Source organism: Erythrolamprus reginae, chromosome 3 (genome assembly GCF_031021105.1).
Source record: "Erythrolamprus reginae isolate rEryReg1 chromosome 3, rEryReg1.hap1, whole genome shotgun sequence".
NCBI classification, from domain to species: domain Eukaryota; kingdom Metazoa; phylum Chordata; class Lepidosauria; order Squamata; family Dipsadidae; genus Erythrolamprus; species Erythrolamprus reginae.
Window position 1 is genome coordinate 24,816,374 of NC_091952.1, and position 24,004 is coordinate 24,840,377.

The 24,004-nt window shown below is 39.2% G+C and overlaps 1 protein-coding gene across 2 annotated transcripts in view; it reads right to left on the reverse strand.

The window, feature by feature from the left end:
* Positions 1–2,219: 2,219 nt before the first annotated feature.
* BCAS4 (breast carcinoma amplified sequence 4) overlaps positions 2,220–24,004 on the reverse strand; it is a 71,207-nt gene continuing 49,422 nt past the window's right edge. For both annotated transcript variants that reach the window (XM_070744621.1, XM_070744622.1), the window contains one exon: positions 2,220–2,377. In XM_070744621.1, coding sequence (XP_070600722.1) covers positions 2,273–2,377 — 105 coding nt within the window. In that variant the 3' untranslated portion in view covers positions 2,220–2,272. The remainder of the gene's footprint in view (positions 2,378–24,004) is intronic.

Consider the following 24,004-nt stretch of genomic DNA (forward strand, 5'->3'; position numbering starts at 1 on the left):
ACACACATCAATGATAAAGTAGCAACCGGCACCTTACAATCTCTGGGAGATTATAAATTGGATATCAAATGACCACAAATTCTAATTCACTGGAAGTTGACAATCTGCTATTTATGTTTGGCATTGTTGAAAGTATGTTATAGATACGCTAACCAAATATCTGTCATGATGGCTCTGGCCTATTACAAAACACATTAGGCTGCACCTATACACCCCTGGTTATAGAGCAATACTTACCCAAATGCCCCCCTCCCCAAACACACAAAAAGGCTTAGTAAGCAGATTTCCAGAGCTGTAGAAGTTTTCTAACACATTAGAAAATTGAACAGTACAGTATTGGCAGAAGATAATGGCCAATCATGTATGCATAGTTGCTTAGCAAACAACATAACTTGTCCATGAAATTCCAAGATATACAGTGATCCCTCGATTTTCGCGGTCTCGATTTTCGCGAAACGCTATACCACGGTTTTTCAAAAAATAATAATTAAAAAATACTCCGCGGTTTTTTTTCTATACCACGGTTTTTCCCACCGATGACATCATACGTCATCACCAAGAATCACTTCTCTGTCTCTTTCTTTCCTATCACTCTCTCTCTTTCTCTATCTCTCCCCCTCTTGCTCTCTCTCTTTTTCTCACTTTCCCTCTCTTGTTTTCTTTCTCTTCGCCCGCGGGCGGGCGGACGGCGGGTGGACGGGCAAGCGGCGGGCGAGCGAATGGGCAAGAGCGGTGAGCGGCAAGCGAGTGGCAAGCGGGCGAGCGGTGAGCGAGCGAAGGGCGGGCGGCGAGCGAAGGGCGGGTGGGTGCCTACGGGTGGCCAACATTAAATACAACCATTGCCAGCCTCCGCACTTTCGTCGCTCCCTGGCTCCACCATCTGCGCATGCGCGGCCATGGAAAAAGGGCGTGCATGCGCAGATGGTGTTTTTACTTCCGCACCACTATACCGCGGAAAATCGATTATCGCGGGAGGTCTTGGAACGTAAGCCCCGCGATAATCGAGGGATCACTGTATTACAAGATGGCTTGAAGGAGACTATTTTTACAGTCTTCTATATTTTTCTTTCGAAGAATACATGAGGAAATGATACTACCTCGTAGTCACCAGGAGCTGAGTTCAGCTCTAGGTAATCTTTAAATTGTATTTGTTTTCTATCCACTGTGTTCTAATTTGAACAAGGATTTTCTCATCTGAATAGTTACTTGCTATTAATTGGACTGCTTGCCTACCTTAGCTTTAGCAGGTCCTGCTGCCTTTCATTTATAGTTCCTTTCTCTATGCACAAATATTCTCATGCTGTTTCCAGTAACTATATTCATTGATATGTCTGAGCACCAGATTGCTGATAATTCTTGCAGATTTAAATAGACTGCAATGACCTTAGAATTCCTGTTTGTCCGGCGTCGAACAGTGAAACATTTTAATTTTTAAACACAACTAACAGTTGTGTCCTTAGGGCTATAACCAAATATCAAACCATTTTTCAGTTAACAGTTCATAATAATTGCATATATTCTAGTTGCAGTCGTAGTAAGGAGAACTGTAAATAGAACTGAGTTAATTTTCATTGTACACTATTTTGTCTTGTCTTCAAGTCAGTGTTGATTCTTGGTGGCTGCCTGGAAAAGTCCTTGTGTTCTGGACAAAATTTTTCAGAAATAGCTTGTCACTGCCTTCTTCCTAGGTCTGAGAGAGACCAAATTTTACCTGTCTTGATTTTGTGCATAAGGCATAATTAGAATTCCTGGATTCTAGACAATATGTTGCCCTTAACTAGTATACCAAATTGATTTTTATACTGTAAATTACATTAATGGTGTAGAAAGTCTCCTTCCACTAAATACACTTAAGAATTTTTTCCTACCATTTGGTAATATGTTTGAATATCTCTGCCACTTTTTTCTTTTGAATACATATACTACATAATTACGTAGGTTATTTTTGAAATGGGATTTTTGTTCTGAAGTGGCGGAAACAACGGATTTTAACAGTTACAAAGTGATAATACAGTTTCTAACATAAATATTTTTTCTTTCCACTTTAAATTTTGTTTCCTGATTTTTTATTTATGTAAACATACTTCAAGTATCATAAACACAAAAATAAATAAAAAAATCATTTCCCCAGTCGGATTACAACAATATGTTGGGAATAGCAAAGTTTTCTTTACCATGATGAATTTTGCCCTAATACAAATGTGAAATAAGATGGGAAGGAGAATACCCAAATAGTTTATTTGACTATAAGGCAATAAGCATAAATACAAAACTAATGGCTTTGATACTTGCTACCAATACATTTGATAGGAAAATAATCTTCCGTTCTATAAAGTTCAGGCAGGTTATAACTCTGCTGTACATCTGGAGTACATGTCTGAAACAAAAACAAAAAAGAATTAAGTTGGATACCACAGAATTAAAATATTTAATTAAATTGCTTTTAACAACTTATCTCTCTGTGTACACACATATACCCACAATTGATTTTTGAATACCTAAATGGAAGTAAGGGCATTAAAAACATTTTTAAGTGAAGATAAATTATATTCAGAAGTTACACATTCAATTGTAGTGTATTAGGATATTTAAATGAAACTATTTTTTTGCTTTTTGACTTCCACTGAGTTTTTCCTAAATGAAGGTTGTAAATTCAGGATTAAGGCTGTATTTAACTGAACCAACAAACTTCAAATTAAACTATTTCCCTCTCCCCAAAAATGCAAGGGGAGAAAACCCCTCATTCATTATTACTGTGCTCAACATGTAGACCTTTGGGGAGATATAGCTGCCAGTCTAAATCTTATTCTTGATCTTATAGGTCAGTGATGGCGAACCTTTTTCCCCTTGCCAAAAGAGCATGCACATGCGCTATCGTGCATGAGCGAGTGCCCACACCCATAATTCAATGCCTAAGGAGGGTGAAAACAGCTTCCCCCACCTACTGGAGGCCCACTGGAGGCTGGAAATGGACTGTTTTCCAACTTCTGGTGGGCCCATCAGGCTCGTTTTTCACCCTCCAGGCTCCAAAGGCTTCCCTGGAGCAGGGGGAGGGTAAAAATGACCTCCTCCAACCCCTGGAGGCTCTCTAGAAGCCAAAAACATCTTCCCATAGCGTCTGTAGGAGCAAAAAATCAGCTGGCCGGCACATAGGTGCACATTGGTGCTGAGTTAGGGCAAAGACGTGCCAGCAGATATGGCTCTATGTGCCACCTGTGGCACCCATGCCATAAGTTTGCCATCACATAAGTCCTCCACTTATAACAGTGTGGTTAATGACTGTTTCAAGTTACAATGCCACTGAAAAACGTTCTGACTTTTTCACCACTGTTGCGACCTTCCAACAATCAAAGTCAACAGGGAAGTAGATTCACTTAACTGTGTTACTAACTGTATTGTATTGATTTGTTTAACTGACAAAGATAGTAAAATGGGGGAAATTTCACTTTAATGTCTCCCTTAGTAAAAGGAATGTTGAGCTGGAGTGTTTTTAAGTTGAGGATATTCTGTTTCAATTAGAGTCAACGCACAGGTTTCATGATGATTCTAGTTAGCTTTCAATAAAACATTCCGAAACTGCATTTAATGCTTTTTAAAAAAAACCACCCTATCTTTAATTTAATACAATGAAGTTATACTGACAGATCAAGACATTCCATCCAGATGTCAAAGGGAAAATCTTTAGCTGCGGCCCTTATAACATGTAACACAGAAGATCTGAATGACAAATGGAAAGTGTGTATTTATGCACAAAGGTAGGGATACCACTCATCAAAATGTGATACCCAACACATTCTTAATTAATGCTTTGCTTCTATGCCCTTAAACCACCTATATTTTGTCGATTTACCCTGTAAGAACAAGTAACTTGAGTAAGCAGGCTGTCTTGTATTTTTGTGAGGTATCAAAAATAGGCAAAACTTGGCATTTTGCTATTGTCTCCTAAAGTACCTCTGGGTTATTAAAGAAATACAACTTAACATTAAAAATGTTGATGGGATACTTCTGCAATGTAGATTGAGTTCATACTTAATGAACTCAATCTGTATAGTCTGGAGGACAGAAGGAAAAGGGGGGACATGATCGAAACATTTAAATATATTAAAGGGTTAAATAAGGTCCAGGAGGGAAGTGTTTTTAATAGGAAAGTGAACACAAGAACAAGGGGACACAATCTGAAGCTAGTTGGGGGAAAGATCAGAAGCAACATGAGAAAATATTATTTTACTGAAAGAGTAGTAGATCTTTGGAACAAACTTCCAGCAGACGTAGATAAATCCACAGTAACTGAATTTAAACATGCCTGGGAAAATAGTATAAGGGCAGACTAGATGGACCATGAGGTCTTTTTCTGCCTTCAGACTTCTATGTTTCTAGATCATGCAGTTGCCTGCTGCGCTCACTTGGAAGTTGGAGCATAATAATAATAATAATAATAATAATAATTTATTAGATTTGCATGCCACCCCTCTCCGAAGACTCACATGCAACCAAAGCATCTCCATACTGCTCAACTAGATTAGCATGGACTATTCAATGAATAAAATAGGTTAATGTTTCAGGTCTCAATACTGGAAAAGGATTTCAGAATTTCACGTTAATTCACAGAGAAGCTTAATGGATCAAAGATAACTTGTTCAAAGATCTTGTTATGGAAGATCCACTGAAGAATGAGCCTGCTTAATTCATATTGAACTAAGAAGTACAGTGTTCCCTCGATTTTCGCGGGGGATGCGTTCCGAGACCGCCCGCGAAAGTCGAATTTCCGCGAAGTAGAGATGCGGAAGTAAATACACTATTTTTGGCTATGGACAGTATCACAAACCTTCCCTTAGCACTTTAAACCCCTAAATTACCATTTCCCATTCCCTTAGCAACCATTTAGATTATTACTCACCATGTTTATTTATTAAAGTTTATTAAAAAAAATATTTATTAAAGGTGGATGAAAGTTTGGCGATGACATATGATGTCATCGGGCGGGAAAAACCATGGTATAGGGAAAATACCCGCAAAGTATTTTTTAATTAATATTTTTGAAAAACGGTGGTATAGACTTTTCGCGACATTTGAAGCTGCGAAAATCGAGGGAACCCTGTAGACAGAAGTTTTTGAAATGTCACAAGTGTCAACTCTGAAGCGAACCTGACTGGGGCCACTTTGGAGGCTTCAGGGTTGAAGAGATAGGGAGGGGGGAACATATTTACATGGAGGTTTGTAGCCAAAACAAAATACCAAGCACATTCCAACAGGTGGCTGGGGGGGGGGGGAGAAGGAATCCAGTCACCATGTGACCAACTAGCACCTTGATTGAACAATGTGACTGATAGTTTGGGGAGGGGGGACTTTCATCAGTTTGTGCCAATAGGATATCCAACAAAAACATTTTTTTTTTAGGAACTTGCCTGCCTGGGAGTTCTGCTTTCTATGGAGTTATTACTTGGAATTCTGACAAGTAGAGAGAGTAAGTGACCTACTGCTATCTATCAACATGAAATGGAAGCCATGGCTCTGAAAATAAGAAATCTATGCCTCTAAGGCAGTTTCACAACCTTGGCAAGTTTTAAGATGTGTGAACTTCGATTCCTAGAATTTCCCAGCTAGCAGGAAGTCCAAATGTCTTAAAAAGTTGACAAGGTTGAGAAATACTGCTCCAAGGAGTTAGCTAAATACCTGAGAATGTGAGGTTCTTCCTTGTGGAGGATAAGCGGGGGGGGGGGTGGGGGTGGCAAAATAGAAAACAGAAATGTTAATCAATTAATGCAAAATTCCCGAACTCCTCTTACAAAACCCCCGCTAAATTCGATATTTTTGTCTGTGAAATATGACCGAACGCTTCCCCCCCCCAACTCCATTATTACAGTAAGAGACTATCAAGTTTACTGGTCCGATCGTGAAACCTGTAGAGGAGGTGGAGTTGCTATCTTCTACAAAAAATCACTAAACCTTAAAAATATCCAAGTTAGACATGAATTCGATATTCCAGAAACCATCATCTACGAGTCTATGGAGAGGGGTGGCATACAAATCTAATTAATAATAATAATAATAATAATAGTTGTTGTTATTATCTGCAAACTGATCTTAAATACTACACTTCACTTCCTACTATGCTACAGAACCCCTGATTATGATATCACACATGCAAACAAGCTAACCTCACTACTAATGTGGGCAGCCTCCGACCCACACCCTCTCATTTTTCTTGGCAACCTCAACCTATCTCATATTAAATGGACACTAAATCGATGTTCAACTGAATCCATACACTCAATCCTTTACAATGCTATTACTAATCTAGGGCTTGAACAGCTAGTATCAAACAATACTAGACTCAGCAATTGTCTTGATCTCATCTTGTGCAACGGTTTATACTCAATTTATGGACTACAAATAATAGAGGCCTTTTCCAGCAGTGATCAGAGCATGATTGACTTTTGTCTCAATATACGTCCTTACAAAAATGACCACAATAAAAGTATAGTGGTACCTCTACTTAAGAACGCCCTTACTTAAGAACTTTTCTAGATAAGAACCGAGTGTTCAAGATTTTTTTGCCTCTTCTTAAGAACCATTTTCTACTTAAGAACCTGAACCCGGAAAAATTTCCCAGGAAATTTGAGAGCGGCATGAAGGCCCGGCCAGTTTCCTGCCATTCCCCCTTTAATCTAGGCCATCTTGGGCTTTCCTGGGCTGCCAGAGGAGCCTTCCGATGGCGCTTAAGGAGGCTTTGGCAGTCCAAAGCGAATGAAGCATTTTCCTTTCTCTGTGTGCTTGGACAGGGAATAAACCTCTGCCAGCGCCCAGAGAAAATAAACGCTCCCTTCGCTCTGGGCAGCCGAGGAGTCACCACAGCGAAGAAAAGGCACCGGCTACAAAGCGAGCGAGTGAGAGGAGATGGGAGCCCTTCAGCATGGGAGGGAAGAGGTAGCAGGTAGCAGCAGCAACAGACAGTGTATGGGAGGCAGCCTCGCGCCCGGTGTATTGGAGGCGTGTGCTCCTCCTCGCCGCCTCAGAGTCCCTCTTTTTCTTTTTTTAAGGCTTAAAGTTTTGGATTTTTTTTTTCAATTTTTTTTATTAATTTTCATAAAAAACAAACAGGTACATACAAACAATAAACATAAAGTGGGGGTGTATTTCCCCCGCTTCTTTTGAAAGTATACATTCAAATATAGAAAAAGAATACATAGTTAAATATATATTAACTATTAAAAAAAAAAATTAGTGAATTTGAGTTAAAGTTTTACAAGTCTTGAATACAATGTAGATGTTAGATAAGATTAGTATAACATAATCGTCAAAACATACCTTTAATGTAATCCTAGTTACTATGATAAAATAATATCAAACCATCAAACCAAACATTTAAACTAATTTCAACTGTTATACATCACAAATCTTGATATGTTACTTATACTTATGCATACACTACTATGTCATAACCGTCAAAAAGTACATTTGAACTAATATTAATATTGTTATCACCTAGGTAAAAGCAAATGCAGAAAATTAACTAGATCTAAAAATATATGTCTTATTTTTTCTTATCTATCCATTTATAAACATTGTTCCATGTTTCATAAAATTTAGTATCCTCTTGATCGTTTAATCTTCTTGTCATCATGTCCATTTCAGCGCAATCTAATATTTTGGCTATAACCTCTTCTTCCTTGGGGATTTCCTCCCCTTTCCAATTTTGCGCATATATTATTCTAGCCGCGGTTAATATATGTATAATTAAATAAAGAATTTCTTTCTTGTAGGTCTGATTTGTAACACCTAGTAAGTAAAATTCCGGGGTAATGAAAGGCCAGGCGAAATATCGCCTGGACGAAAATTGCCGATGGCGGGAACCAACTCGGCTCCCCCATCAGCTGGGGGGCGTTCCCCGCGATAGCGTGGGAACGCCCCTGAGCAATCAGCGGCCGCTCGGGCATTCTGGGAAAGCCGAGGGGCGGGGCATGTGCCCTTTATCAGGGCTTGCTTGCCCTCCCCTGGCTTCCCTTGCCGACGAGCTCGCCGCAAAACGGAGCTCGCCTCCTTCGTTGGATCACCGCTCCTTCTTCATTGGCGGCAGCGCGCAGGACGGCGCCTACAGGAACTTCGAAGATTCCCTTGTTCCCGCCCGGTTTGCTTGCTTGGGGAAAGGGGGAGGTGGTCAGATGGCTAGCGTGGGCTGACGGCCCCAACACCCCCTCCTCAACCTTGTGTTTGTAGCGGCGGGGCATGCAGGGGCTTTTACCGGCTTGCCTGTTGGGAGCGCGGCTTCAGGGACTGTGGGTCCGCCCGGGCAGGTTAGCAAGGGCTCTGACGGCCCAGCTGGCAACGCGCCAGAGCGTTTCGGTGCCGGGCAACTAAGGCGAGCGCTGAGAGCGAGCAGCGGCAACGGGGAGGCCTTTTTCCCCCCTTCCCCCACGTGGTTTGTGTTCCGCGTGCAGGGCGGCGCTGGGGGGGGGGGCTGCCACGTTGGGAGGCTGCCGTGAAGTAAGACTTTAAATTTATAATTATATTAGCAGCATTTTGGAAACTTTCAAAGCTATCACCTCATGTTAAGTTGCAACTTACCTAGAAGAATGATTTCCCAAGTATGCAAATGAGCTGTTGCATTCAGTAAATAAGTTGTCAGATATATTAAAGTAGGTAAATGTTATCATGATGGGGAAACGGGCACGTGCGCCATAGGTGACACTCAGAGCCATATCTGAAGGCACATGAGGCATTTAATACATGTAACTTTTTCAAGGCTTAAATAAGATTCAGGAGGTAAGCATTTTAATAGGAAAGTGAACTGAGGTTGGTTGAAGGAAAGATCGGAAGCAATGTGAGAAATATTATTTTACTGAAAGAATAGTAGATGCTTGGAACAAACTTCCAGCAGACATGGCTGGTAAATCCATAGTAACTGAATTTAAAGATGCCTGGGATAAACATATATCCATCCTAAAATGCCTTAATTTATTTAAGTTGGTTTACTTGATTTGATTGAGCATAAAATGGTGGAATTGAAATGTTTCAATCTTGTAAAGTTAAGTACATGTATACTTGAATTGCTTAAAAAAATGGACAAATTAAAACGATTTAATTTATTTAAGCAGGTAAACTTGAATTGATTGAGCATAGAAGGAATGAATCAAATGATTTAATTTATTTAAGTCAGTATACTTGAGTATAAACTGAACGTTTCAGACAATTTAATTTATTTAAACTGGTACACTTGAAGTGGTTTAGCATAAACTGATTTGTAAAAACAATTTAATTTATTAAGTCAGTATAGTGAAATTGATTGAGCTTGAATCAAATTATTAAAATTTAATCGATTTAAGTCAGTAGATTTTGATTGAGCATAAAAGGAATGAATCAAAATGATCTAATTTAATTTAAGCTAGTATACTTGAATTGATCCTAAGTGGAATGAATTAAAAAGAGTTAAGTTATTGAAATGATTATACTTGAATTAGTTGAACATAAAGTGATCAATATATATATATATATATATATATAGATAGATAGATAGATAGATAGATAGATAGATAGATAGATAGATAGATAGATAGATATAGATATAGATATAGATATAGGATTTAGGTTATTAAGTCAGTATATGGGAATGGATTGTGCTTAATGAATTATCAAAATGATTTAATTTATTAAGTTAATATATTTGAATTGAGTGCGCTTAAAATGAATTAATTTGCAATTAAACTAATTTACTGGGGGGCACAACACATGGGTTGTGATATGACAGCGGGGCTGGTGGGCAAATCCCCCCCCCTCTGCGCGCCCCACCAATTCCACAGGGCACTGTGAGCATTCCTTTAAGGCAATTTTTAGCGACAAATAAGGCCCCCTTTAGGCCAAACAAGCCACTAGGTTTCGAGCACTGGTTAGAACAAGATTTATAATTGAGCCATAATGTGGTGGACATAGAAATGGTAGGGGGAGTAAAACTTTCATATTCGGAAATGCTTTTCAGCAACCCGGTCTCACTACCATTTGTTAACAGTTCTTTCATACCCAGTGGATAATGGTGCCCTCTTATGGCATTTTTTCTCACAAAGAGGGACAATATCAATCAGGGATAGTAGCCATGAAACCAGGTTAGGGGTTTTGAGCAACTGGGTCTATGGAAAGACTGCCTTGTCAGTGAAAAATGGCTTTTAGTGATCAAAAGATGGTAGCTTTACTATAGACCTTTGCCCCTTTTGTTCATCATAGCTTCAGGGGACTTAGCTGGCTTCTGACAGCAACTTTGCAGTTAAAACCTTGGCTTCTGCTCAGAAGCGGGTTTAGCAGAAACAGTACAACAAATGACGAAGGCTTTCTGCTACTTGGGAGACTGGTAATCTTTATTACACTTTTATCAAACATATATCCCTGCACTCCATTTGGAACAGCGCTGCTGAATATAAAAGGGTTTGTTTCTTCCTATGTAAGGATCTCCTACCGAGAGCACTGTGCAGAAATATATCTTGGCCTTTCTTTGAAGCACGGTGGAATGGGGACCTAAGAAGCTGTTTGGCAGACAGGTCTGGCATATGTTTCTTTATCACATTGAAAATAGCAATTAGGTTATTGGGCGGTAAGTAAACATAGCCTCATGCTGCTCCCTTACCCTCAATTTAAAATAAATAAATAAATAATTGCTCTCACGCTTTAAGAAGGGTGACAGTGTTAATATAAACTGTTATGGCAGGTGAAACATGTTCTACACCTTACATAGAAAAATTTGTTTATTAAAGCTTTTGTTGAGAATATATACATGTTATCAGGCCAGAGGTTTACTTTGGTATGTTTTCCTCTTCACTTTCAAGTTGGCTTAATGGCAATCCTCCTGGTCAAATATGCCCTGAGGAATTATCTTTGTTAATTTTATGGCCATACTTAACTAGTGATGTACTGCACTAAAGGAGTACTTGGTAACAGGGGGGTTTTCTTATGTGCTTGCTCCTGGGTATTTATTATTGTTATTATTATTATTATTATTATTATTATTATCATGATGTGCCAGATCCTGGAGCAGTTGCGCATGGAAGTCATTATGTCTCCCTGAATGGTGCTACTAATATTCTGAATTTTGCCACATTTCCAAATGTGAAGTTATTGTACTGGAGGCTACAACAGTACGGGTGTAGTTGGTAGCAAGCCCCCCCCCCTTTCTGGACAAGCAAAACTGAAAGATACTATTAATACCATAACTACAGCCTGCAGATCCCCATGTCATTACCATGCTGAAGGTTGGAAATCTCCCAAATTCTGGCTAATCCTCTCATGAGTAAGACAATGAGGAACTGGATTGAGGGGGCAATAGCCTGGCTCTGTTTAAAAGTGCTATTGCTAACATGTTGTAAGCCGCCATGAGTCTAAGGAGAAGGGCGGCATAAAAATCGAATAAATAAATAAATAAATTAGTCGGCTTATCTCAGTCCCTTTAGTTTTTTCATAAGAAATGGTATAGTCACTTACCGGAATGGGGGGCTTGCAAGAACGCTAAGCATTGAGGTCATCTGAATCAAACTCACATAAAAAACAAACAGGTACAAACAGGTACATACAAACAATAAACATAAAGTGGGGGTGTATTTCCCCCGCTTCTTTTGAAAGTATACATTCAAATATAGAAAAAGAATACATAGTTAAATATATATTAACTATTAAAAAAAAAAATTAGTGAATTTGAGTTAAAGTTTTACAAGTCTTGAATACAATGTAGATGTTAGATAAGATTAGTATAACATAATCGTCAAAACATACCTTTAATGTAATCCTAGTTACTATGATAAAATAATATCAAACCATCAAACCAAACATTTAAACTAATTTCAACTGTTATACATCACAAATCTTGATATGTTACTTATACTTATGCATACACTACTATGTCATAACCGTCAAAAAGTACATTTGAACTAATATTAATATTGTTATCACCTAGGTAAAAGCAAATGCAGAAAATTAACTAGATCTAAAAATATATGTCTTATTTTTTCTTATCTATCCATTTATAAACATTGTTCCATGTTTCATAAAATTTAGTATCCTCTTGATCGTTTAATCTTCTTGTCATCATGTCCATTTCAGCGCAATCTAATATTTTGGCTATAACCTCTTCTTCCTTGGGGATTTCCTCCCCTTTCCAATTTTGCGCATATATTATTCTAGCCGCGGTTAATATATGTATAATTAAATAAAGAATTTCTTTCTTGTAGGTCTGATTTGTAACACCTAGTAAGTAGAATTCCGGGGTATTATCTATATCTTGCTTTATTATTTCTTTTAAAATTTTCTCTATCATCTTCCAATATATTTTAGCTTTACCACATGTCCACCATTGATGGTAATAGGTTCCTATATCCTTCTTACATTTCCAGCATACTGGGGATGTTTTGGGAAACATTTTTGCTATCCTATTTGGTGGGAGGTGCCATCTATAGAACATTTTAATTTGATTTTCTTTTAATGAAACTGATTTAGTCATTTTCCAGTTATTAATCCACACTTTCTCCCGTGTATCTATGTCTATTTCCTTGCCGATATTTCTACACCATCTTATCATAGTATCTTTTAAAGTCAGCTCTATATTTTTATGAGCAATGAGTAGTTTATATATTTTCCCTATCGTTTTTATTAAATTGGTAGTAATTAAAGTACTTAAAGGATTCTTACTTTTATTTAAAAAGTAAAGAGTTTTATCCTTCTGATATCTAGATCGGATCTGGGCATAGTGCCACCAATCTATTATTATCCCTTCTTCTTGTAGTTCAATTCTAGATTTAAGCTTCATCTGATCATTTAGTAATTCTTTATATCTATACGTTATTTTCTTGTCCTTTATAGACTTTGGATGCGTTATTGCTTCTAAAGGAGCTAGCCATTCTGGGATATTTAAAAAGTGATTTTTCTTTATGTCTTTCCAGAGAAAGTTTTGGATTTTTTTGACCCCCCTCACCTCACCTTCTTCCTTCGGCAGCGACTCTCCTCTTCCTCCTCCTCCTTCCACCCAAATTCCGAGCTTTTATTTCTTTCCTAATGGGTTTGCACGCATTATTTGCTTTTGCAATTGATTCCTATGGGAAAAATTGCTTCTTCTTAAGAACGTTTCTACTTAAGAACCTGGTCACGGAACAAATTAAGTTCTTAAGCAGAGGTACCACTGTATAATCAATTACAACTTTTAAAAAGTTGATATAGATGCTGACCACTCATCTCTTGATTAGCAAAAAGAAGACTCCTGGTTCCCAATGTAGAGCCTATGCCCCACGGCTGGGGTGGGGGCAAATGGAACCTTGTTTAAACCAAGTTAATGGCCTTTTAGGCTTTCTCCATATGAGTAGGAGTTCACTTTTTGAATAGTAAGAATTATATGTCATGAGGGAAAGCATCAGGAATTTAGAGATGCTTAGGTGGGGCATGGGCAAAAAAAAAGGTTGGGAACCACTGCCTTAGACTGTCTACAGTCAACCTCACCCCATTCCTAATGTTGTGATTCAGCCTGAGGCTGCTCAGGGACCAGCTGTGTCTCTGCTGGCTCCATGCCCGGAGGAGGAGGACAGCGAAGAGGAGGGGGCTGAACAGTCGGACAGGGGAGAGGAAAATCAGGAATGGGATGAAGGAGAACAGCATGAGAGCCCCGGGGGGGGGGGGGCTCTCCCCAGCCAGTAGTTTGGAGTCATTAGGTGATGAAGCTCAAGCCGTCATTGACATGTGACACAGACACTCAGATCAAAGAAAGGAGCAATTAAAGAAGTATTATCAGCACTGAATTAGGAACAGCTGGGTTTGGGTGTGGTCCTCCTTAGCAGGCTTTAAAAGGCAGGCCAGCCCTTGAAGCCATGTGGAGTGTTATCAGTTTGGAGTTGCGTTATCCTGTCTTGTTTCTCGGCATCTCTGTTCCTGGCTTGTGGCCCAGCAGCTTTGGAAGACCCGTGGGAGGTGTAGGTCTGCTATCTACAGCCTCGGCTTGGCAGCAAGAATTCTGTATTGCTGCATGGACTTTTGCCTTCGTGGATATATCTGAAGATACAGCATTTTCCTGTTTGTAAGGACATTTTCTGTTACCTGTGTTTTTCTTGAATTTTATAAAACTGCCTTTGCCTTTTACCAGTGTGTCTGGCTTCTCTTTTTGGGTTGGTATTGGCTTCTGGAGTGACCCAGACAGAACACCTAAGAGGTCTGTAAGGGGTGTGCATAAGCGCACTATTGTGCCTACCATTACTGTCCTATTGTCCAAATTTACCTATACCTATCTTGCTTTTGTTTATGTTTATATCATACCTATTATCTTGTACATATTTTGACAAATAAATAAGTAAACACTAGGTGCTTATCAAAATATTTGCAAAATCCCAAATGCTTTACTAAAGCAGTTTCTTCTTTTGCAACTGAAGCAACACTGCAGCGTATCTTCCTTCATCTCTTCAGCCTGGGCTAGGAATGCTACTTCCCCGAAGACTGATAACGGACTTAAGCTGTTGCCATGGAGGTATGCAGGAGCATTCCAACTCTCAAAGTTTTCAACCATAAAATGGCAGAAACAAGTTCTCATAGGTTGCAATTGCCAAGTGGTGCTCTACGTGAATACTCCTGAAGCATTCCTTATTCCTTGCCTTTTCCACATTCAGCCACTTTCGCCAGACCAATCCTTGAATACAGCTCATTTGTCTGGAATCCACACCGCATTTCGGACATAAACACTCTAGAAAATGTCCAGAGATACTTTACGAGAAGAGCCCTCCACTCCTCCACTCTCAACAGAATACCCTACGCAACTAGACTCACAATCCTATGTTTAGAAAGATTAGAACTACGTTGTCTTAAACGCGACCTAAGCATAGCCCATAAAATCATCTGCTACAACGTCCTTCCTTTCAATGACTACTTCAGCTTCAACCACAACAACACACGAGCACACGGCAGATACAAACTTAAAGCAAACCGCTCTAAACTCGATTGCAGGAAATACGACTTTAGTAACCAAGTAGTTGATGCATGGAACTCACTACCAGACTCTGTAGTATCATCACCTAATCCCCAAAACTTTACCCTTAGACCAGTGTTTCCCAACCTTGGCAACTTGAAGATATTTGGACTTCAACTCCCAGAGTTCCTCTTGGCCTTCTCATGGAGTTTCCTAGTGGGAAACTGGCAGGGAGCATCGGAAATCTTCCTCCCTCCCTTTCCTCTTTCATCCCTTCTTCCCTTCCCTTTGTTAATCATGTCTTTTCAGAGATGAGCTTTTGTAATTAACAACAGGAATCGATTTACCAGACTTGAAAATGTCCCTTTCTATAGATAGTAGAAACGATGAGCCTGAAAGAGTAGGAAGATCTTTGCTAAGGGAATTTTACAAATACAGCTCTTATAATGTTGGAAGAGATATCAACATGTCTGCTTTTCCAGATATTATTCATATTAACCATTGCAGTGTGGCCTAAGGTTATCCTGCGTTTGACTTCAGGAATAGAACTGCCATCATGAACAATTTTGGATCAAAGGAAGATAAATTCTCGAACCAATTCAATTTCCTCCTTGTTGATTATAAACATTCACTGGCTGGGGAATTCTGGGAGTTGAAGTCCAAATATCTTCAAGTTGCCAAGGTTGGGAAACACTGCCTTAGACTATCCACTGTTGACCTCTCTCGATTCCTAAGAGGTCGGTAAGGGGTGTGCATAAGTGCACCAGAATGCCTTCTGTCCCCTGTCCTAATGTTTCTCTTTTACTAGTATCATGTATGTAAATATTATATCTTTGTATACCACCAATATGTACTTGACAAATAAACAAACAAATATATAAATATGACCTATAAAGTCCTTCATGGCACCGGACCAGGATATCTGTGAGACCGCCTTCTGCCGCACGAATCCCAGCGGCCGGTTAGGTCCCACAGAGTTGGTCTTCTCCTGGTCCCGTCAACTAAACAATGTCGTCTGGCAGGATCCAGGGGAAGAGCCTTCTCTGTGGCGGCTCCGACCCTCTGGAATCAACTCCCCCCAGAGATTAGGACTGCCCCCACTCTCCTTGCCTTTCGTAAACTCCTTAAAACCCACCTCTGTCATCAGGCTTGGGGGAACTGAGACATCCCTCCCTTGCCTATGTAACATTGCGCATGATATGACTGTATGTATGTATTTTATCTATGGGGGGGGGGGGTTAGACTTTGTAATGTAAAACTGTCATTTTAGAGTTTAATTATTAGATTTGTTACCATGTATTGTTTTTATCACTGTTGTGAGCCGCCCCGAGTCTACGGAGAGGGGCGGCATACAAATCAAATCAAATCAAATCAAATCAAATCAAATCAAATCAAATCAAATAAAATAAATAAATAAATAAATAAACAATAATAAATTTCCTCTCTCTGTCAATGAAACATTAAGCAGCTACAGGCAGTGTTCCCTCTAATTTTTTTTGGGGGGTGGGCGGAAAAGTATAGTGTCTGAGCCGCAGTCCCTTCGGAACTGGGCGGCACAAAAATATTAAATAAATAAATAAATAAATAAACAAACAAACAAACAAATAAAAAACCCACCCTGTTTTGCCTCAGAGAATTTCAAAATAAAATACTATACTGTGTGTCTATAACAGTGAGCTCATAATAGGGCAACTCTATCAATATCAAAATGCCACTTAAATAGTTGAGCTAGTTTCAAACTAGATTTTGATTTTCTTTCTCTCTTCCTTACTCCCATTCTTTTTCTTTCTCTTTTCCTTCCTCTCTTTTTTCTATCTGTTTCTCTCTCTTCCTCTCTTCCTCTCTCTCTCCTTCCCTCTCACTCTTTCCCTCTCGGCTTCTGGGCAGGTTTGTGAGTTGATGATGATTTTTAAGTGAGCGATTGCTCACTGCTCAGCTTAGAGGGAACTATGGCTACAGGGTGGGTGGTAGGCTCTCATACTGTCCTCTCTGGCATCTGGCTGATGATGTGGAAAAAGCCAAGCAACCATTCTGAGGCCTACTAAGTGAAGAATGTGCCCCAGATGGTGTGTGGAGGAGGGGCCTCCTGGTTGAGTAAAGGAATGTCCTGTTGTGTTGCTGTGTGCAGCTCAAATAACTACCCACCAAAACCAAGTGGCTAGAAACCACTTAGGACTTCTGCAATTCTTTTTTAGAGAAGAATGTCAACTCTCCCACTGTTGAGATAGCAGCTAGCTCCTCCCTTTCTCCATTGACAAAAGATAAATGACTGCCAACGTTTTAAATAATAATACAAGATAGGAACACATTTTTTTTTAAAAAAAACCATAAACAAAGCACCCTCTACCTTCACATGCTTCACTTCTCCCTTATGAGACCAGACCCTCTGCTGGAATAGTGCAAGAATCAATAGGCAGCCTTAAGGATTAAGCCGTTTGCTTCTCTTTTCTGAGAGGTAAGCAATATTGTCGAGCAAAGAGAAATACGTTCACATGCTTTTGCTCAGTTACTAAATTACTCTAGTACATCCCCATTTGTATGTATGTATGTATGTACGTACTGTATTTATGTATGTATGTATGTATGTATGTATGTATGTATGTATGTATGTATTTATTTATTTATTTATTTATTTATTTGACTTCTATGCCGTCCTTCTCAAGTGTCTCAGGGCGGTATGCAGCATAATAAATACAATACAACACATGTGTAGAAATCTAATTATTTAAAAAATATTACAAAACTAATAAAAGGCTAAAAAACCCATCTATCTTCAACACAGTCGTCCACAATCCTTGGTCTTGAAAGCTTAGAACTACGGCGCCTAAAACACGATCTAAGTATTGCCCACAAGATCATATGCTGCAACGTTCTACCTGTCAATGACTGCTTCAGCTTCAACCGCAACAACACAAGAGCACGCAACAGATTCAAACTTAATATTAACCGCTCCAAACTTGACTGTAAAAAATATGACTTCAGCAACCGAGTTGTCGAAGCGTGGAACTCATTACTTGACTCAGTAGTGTCAACCCCTAACCCCCAACATTTTTCCCTTAGACTATCCACGAGTGACCTCTCCAGGTTCCTTAGAGGTCAGTAAGGGGCGTGCATAAGTGCACCAGTGTGCCTTCCGTCCCCTGTCCAATTGTCTCTCCTTATCTCATTTATCTTTTCTTCCTTTCAAATTTGTTCAACTATACTTTTATATTTTTTCTTCTATTCATTTCTTTAGTTATATCACTACATATCTATTCTCCTTCAATGTGTCTTATGTATTGGACTAAATAAATGAATAAAATAAATAAATAAACATTCATCCAGTTCAATCCATACTGAGTATACCCATACTCAGTGATGGGCTACCAAAATTTTTACTATCACACTGTGGGCGTGGCTTATGCATTTTGTTTCAACATCTTTCAGTGCAAATTGGGTGCTCTGGGGTGGAGCTCCAAATTTTGCTACCGGAACTGCGTTCCTGACCGTTCCTGTAGGAGCCCATCACTAGATTTCCAGCTGAGTAACGCTATTAACTAGCGTGGACAATCCTGATCTACTTAGAAGCAACCTCTTGTAATCAGCCACAGAAACAATAGCCTTACTCAAAATATCTGAACAGCCTGATGCACTATGGTTTAAAATCAAATAGCACGACATGAAACAGGCAGCAAGCAGTGTGTACAAATGTACATTGATCATGCTAGGCCCAAGAACATTTTACAGATAGCAGATACAACAAACAGTAACTACTAGTTTTATATCTGCTAAGGATAGTAGATGAGAGCAGGCTTCCTAAGCATGTAAGTCTAGGACACCAGATATTTCAGCTAAGGATGGAAAATGAAAAATCCCCTCCCAAATTCCATGTTTACTCCCTCTCTTGGCAATACTTAACACAAAGGGCATACAAATAAAACTTCAGTAAGAGAAGCATGCCATATTTTAAATACACTGCTCAAAAAATAAAGGGAACACTTAAACAACGCAATATAACTCCAAGTAAATCAAACTTCTCTGAAATCAAACTGTCCACTTAGGAAGCAACACTGATTGACAATCGATTTCACATGCTGTTGTGCACATTCAACTTTGTACAGAACAAAGTATTTCAGTGAGAATACTATTTCATTCATTCAGATCTATGATCTGTTATTTGAGTGTTCCTTTTATTTTATTTTTGAGCAGTATATTAAATATGCATTCATAAAACGCATCTCAAAGGTACAAAAAAGATGCAAAAGGAACTGATAACCAGATTTCCTCACATAGAATGCATGTTCAACATTTGCTATGGAATAAGGATTTCCCTAACGATTGCTGCAAATATTTTTTTTTAGAGAGCAGCAGACAATAGGAACCTCCATCACTTTCACTGATAGAAAAAAATGTCATGCAAATAAATATGGAGCCACGGAGAAACCTAACAATGGTTGGATCATACAATCCCATTTATCATATTCATTAAGAAATGTTCAAAATGTTATTGCATTTCACTTTTGGCATGGATGTGCAGCTTCTTCTATGCTGGGCCCCAGATGGTTTCTGCCTAATGTGCCAGGAGGCATTCTCCCAAAAACAATTAATGTGACCAGGACAAAAACAAATTTTGGTTTCATTTTATATCAATGGAAATTTAGATATGAACAGCTAGTAACAATAGTCTATTGTCATGCATTTATTAATTCCCCTTCTATCCAATTAAAATTACAATTTGATTCCATAGCATTTTCTAGGAGCCGCATACTGCAAAGAGGCACACATCTATCTCTCTTCTCTATTACCCAAAATGAATTTGAATCCAAAAAGATAAAATAAATAGAAACAGCTGAAATTTCAAGAGCTCACCTGGGCCAACAGATACTACTATATTCTCTGACCTTTTAATTATATTACAATACATAGAACTAGATTAGTGTTGTAAGCCTACATGATGATAAACTGGACTCATTTTTAAAAAATATATTTGTCATTAACCTGATCACCTTACTATGTCTACTATCACTCTGGATTTGGTACAAGGAGAAGTTGGCTCTTGCTTCTACATAGAATGTGCAGCTTGAACACCAAATAAGATTTGTGTCAGGCCGAAGCCATCATTTGGAGTTAGAGACTTTAGCCTGTGAGGTTGTTGGCTGAAAACTATATATAGTGGTACCTCTACCTAAGAACGCCTCTACTTATGAACTTTTCTAGATAAGAACCGGGTGTTCAAGATTTTTTTTGCCTCTTCTCAAGAACCATTTTCTACTTACAAATCCAAGCCTCCGAAACTGTAACCGGAAAAGGTGGGGAGAAGCCTCTGTGGGGCCACTCTAGGAATCTCCTGGGAGGAAACAGGGCCTCCACCCTCCCTGTGGTTTATTTATTTATTTATTTTGTCCAATACACAATGAGGGTTTCGTGGGTATATATCTATATACACATAATAAAATACATGATGAAGGTTATAGAGGTCATAGTAAAATATATCTAAGAAATAATAGAAAAGAAGATAAAGTAATAGAACATATCAATGAAAGAATAGAAGAAGAGATATAGGAATAGAAGAAAGGTATAGGAGATATAGGAGAGCAATAGGACAGGGGACGGAAGGCACTCTAGTGCACTTGTACTCGCCTCTTACTGACCTCTTAGGAATCTGGATAGGTCAAACGTAGATAATCTAAGGGTAAAGTGTTGGGGGTTTGGAGATGACACAATGGAGTCCGGTAATGAGTTCCACGCTTCGACAACTTGGTTACTGAAGTCGTATTTTTTACAGTCAAGTTTGGAGCAGTTAATATTAAGTTTAAATCTGTTGTGTGCTCTTGTGTTGTTGTGGTTGAAGCTGAACTAGTCGCCAATAGTAGTTTCCCCAATCGCACACATTATTTGCTTTTACATTGATTCCTATGGGAAAAATTGCTTCTTCTTACAAACTTTTCTACTTAAGAACCTGGTCACGGAACGAATTAAGTTCGTAAGTAGAGGTGCCACTGTATTAATTTTAAAAAGAACCTACCAATGTGGCTGCTTCAATTAAAAAAAAACATTTAAAAGGTGTTGTGGTTCAGCCTGGGACCCCTCCGGGAATGGCTGATTTGCTGTCGGCTTCCAGCTCAGAGGGAGAGGCTGAGGACCAGGAGGTGCAGACTGACGAGGAAGCGGAATCCCAGGCTGAAGAAGAAGGACAGCCAGAGTTCCACCAGGGGGAGCTCTCCCCAGCAAGCAGCCTGGATTCCCTGGGGGAAGATGCTCATGACATCATAGATATGCGACAAAGGAGAGCTAATCAGAGACGAACTCAATTGGCTAGGTATTTCCAGCATTAGAGGTCACAGCTGGGTTTGGGTGTGGTGCTTGGGCAAGGATAAAAGGCGGCCCCACCCTTCCTGGCTTGTGGAGTTTTATCTTGGAGATTCGTGAGACCTGTCTGTGAACTTTGGTGGCTACAATCCTGGTTTGTGCCTTGGACTATTGAAACCTTGGGGGGGTGTGCCAGCAAGAAGCTTGTGAAATTGACTGGACATCAGGACCCTGTTGTAACGTATTGTAACCTGTCTGCTGTGAAGACAGGTTTTCCTTTGTGCTTATTTTTTCCTGCTATAAAATACTTTTGGATTTTACCAGAGTGTCTGGCTGTTTTTTCAGTGGGTGTGGAGGTCTGGGAAAACCCAGACAGAACAAAAGGTATTTAAGATATGCAAATCTGGGTCACGCTTCTGAAAAAATAAGTGATTCTTCCACCTTGATCAAAAATCAGGAGTCTGGCACAGTGTTCCCTCTAATTTTTTGGGGGGGTGGCCGGAAAAGTATAGTGTCTGAGCAGCAGTCCCTTCGGGACTGGGTGGAACAGAAATAATAAATAAACAAACAAACAAACAAACAAATAAAAAACCCACCCTGTTTTGCCTCAGAGAATTTCAAAATAAAATACTGTACTGTGTGTCTATAACAGTGAGCTCATAATAGGGCAACTCTATCAATATCAAAATGCCACTTAAATAGTTGAGCTAGTTTCAAACTAGATTTTGATTTTCTTTCTCTCTTCCTTACTCCCATTCTTTTTCTTTCTCTTTTCCTTCCTCTCTTTTTTCTATCTGTTTCTCTCTCTTCCTCTCTTCCTCTCTCTCTCCTTCCCTCTCACTCTTTCCCTCTCAGCTTCTGGGCAGGTTTGGAAAACTCTGAGTTGATGATGATTTTTAAGTGAGCGATTGCTCACTGCTCAGCTTAGAGGGAACTATGGTCTGGCAGTACTTTTCTAACTAGCCCATTTTATTACAAAGCATGAGTTTTCCTGAACTGCGGATTCCTCCATCAGATACAACCAGCCATCAAACCTTTTGGAGGAAGTGATAAAAGAGTGCAGAACAAATCCCCAACGCCATCCAACCCTGGGGTAGCTTTGCTGCTCAGGAGGAAATAAAAATAGTTGGTGCACAGCTACAGGAAGGCTCTCGTTCTCCCTCCCTCTTTCTCTGTGGAATTGGACCTGTAACTGGGGGAAGGGCACTCAGAACGGAAGCCACAGAAATCATGGCGACTTCTGCAGGCTGAGCTCTGTCTGCTAGTAAACTATGGTACCTGAAGAACTGTAATAGCAACTGCTGGCCACAGCAACTCCCCCCCCCCCAAAATAATAATAATAATAATGATAATCCTAGCTAGCCTTTTACAGGCAGACGAGGAAAGCTCTGTTACTCCTACACACATATCCAAAAATAATCCATATTCATATTTAGTGGCAACACAACCTGGAAATGGAATCACTTGACATTAAACTGCTTTGGTTGCCAGGATCATCATCAGCCACGATCATCATCTATTTTCCTAAAATAGTGATTAACCCTCCAACTGCGTGGAATCCATCACTTACGCAATGATCATTTCTTTTAAACAGCTTCATTTCTTAGGCAGCAGAGAGAAATGGCATTTATGTAGGCTAGCAAATGATGATCTCTGCTCCCCTTTTTTTCTTCAAGATTTCCTTAAAGCAATGTTTCTTAACCATGGTGGCTTGAAGATACTGTACCTACATGGACTTCAAGAAATATAGCCTTAAATTCAAACACACAATTTCGATTTCGTGTCTTGACTAGTTTACTGATTGCTATTATGCTGGCTAGCTAAGTTATGAAAAAATAAGTAGTAGCTATTCTTTGTAATAAACAGCCCTCTAAATCTTTAAGATCAAGCCACTATGTTTATCACTGGGGTTGGATGAACAATTTGGAATGAATTTTATTATAGTTCAGCTGCCTTGTAATCTCTTATTATTGTAATCTTCTACAGCACAGGTCACCAACCTGTAGCCCATGGACCACTGGTGGTCTGTGAGAAAATGTTGGTGGTCCGTGGAGAAATCTTGGCCCTGGGACAGATATGGCCAAGGGCAATTAATTATTAATCCAATCCAGGAAGGAATAGAATAGAATAGAAAAGAATAGAATTCTTTATTGGCCAAGTGTGATTGGGCACACAAGGAATTTGTCTGGGTGCAGATGCTCTCAGTATACATTAAAAAAAAGATACATTTGTCAAGAATCATGTGGTACAACACTTAATGATTGTCATAGGGGTCAAATAAGCAATGAAAAAACAATCAATATTAATAAAAATCTTAGATTACAAGCAACAAGTTACAGTCATACAGTCCTAAGTGGGCGGAAAAGGATGATAGGAATGATGAGAAAAAAACTAGTAGAAATAGAAGTGCAGACTTAGTAAAAAGTTTGATAGTGTTGAGGGAATTATTTGTTTGATCTTGATTATTCCTGAAGAGGTCATGAATGGCTCAAGCTCTATTTTTAACAAGGAAAGGAAAGAAAAGGAAAGGATGTAAGAGGAGGGGAGGGGAGGGACTACAGCTACAGCTCTGGAATATGGGACTGGCTTTCCCAAAACATCAGCAAGCCACTGTCAAATTAGCTTCAACTATTTTGTAATAATTACACTACCTTTAATAATTCTGTTACAATTAAACAACCTTTAAATATTTTGTTATGATTAAATAAGCATTTATAATTTTGTTGTATTAAATAGGTGCATTTCATATTAATAAAAGGGAAGTTCTCTGATCATTATTTTACAAATGTATTTATCTTTTTA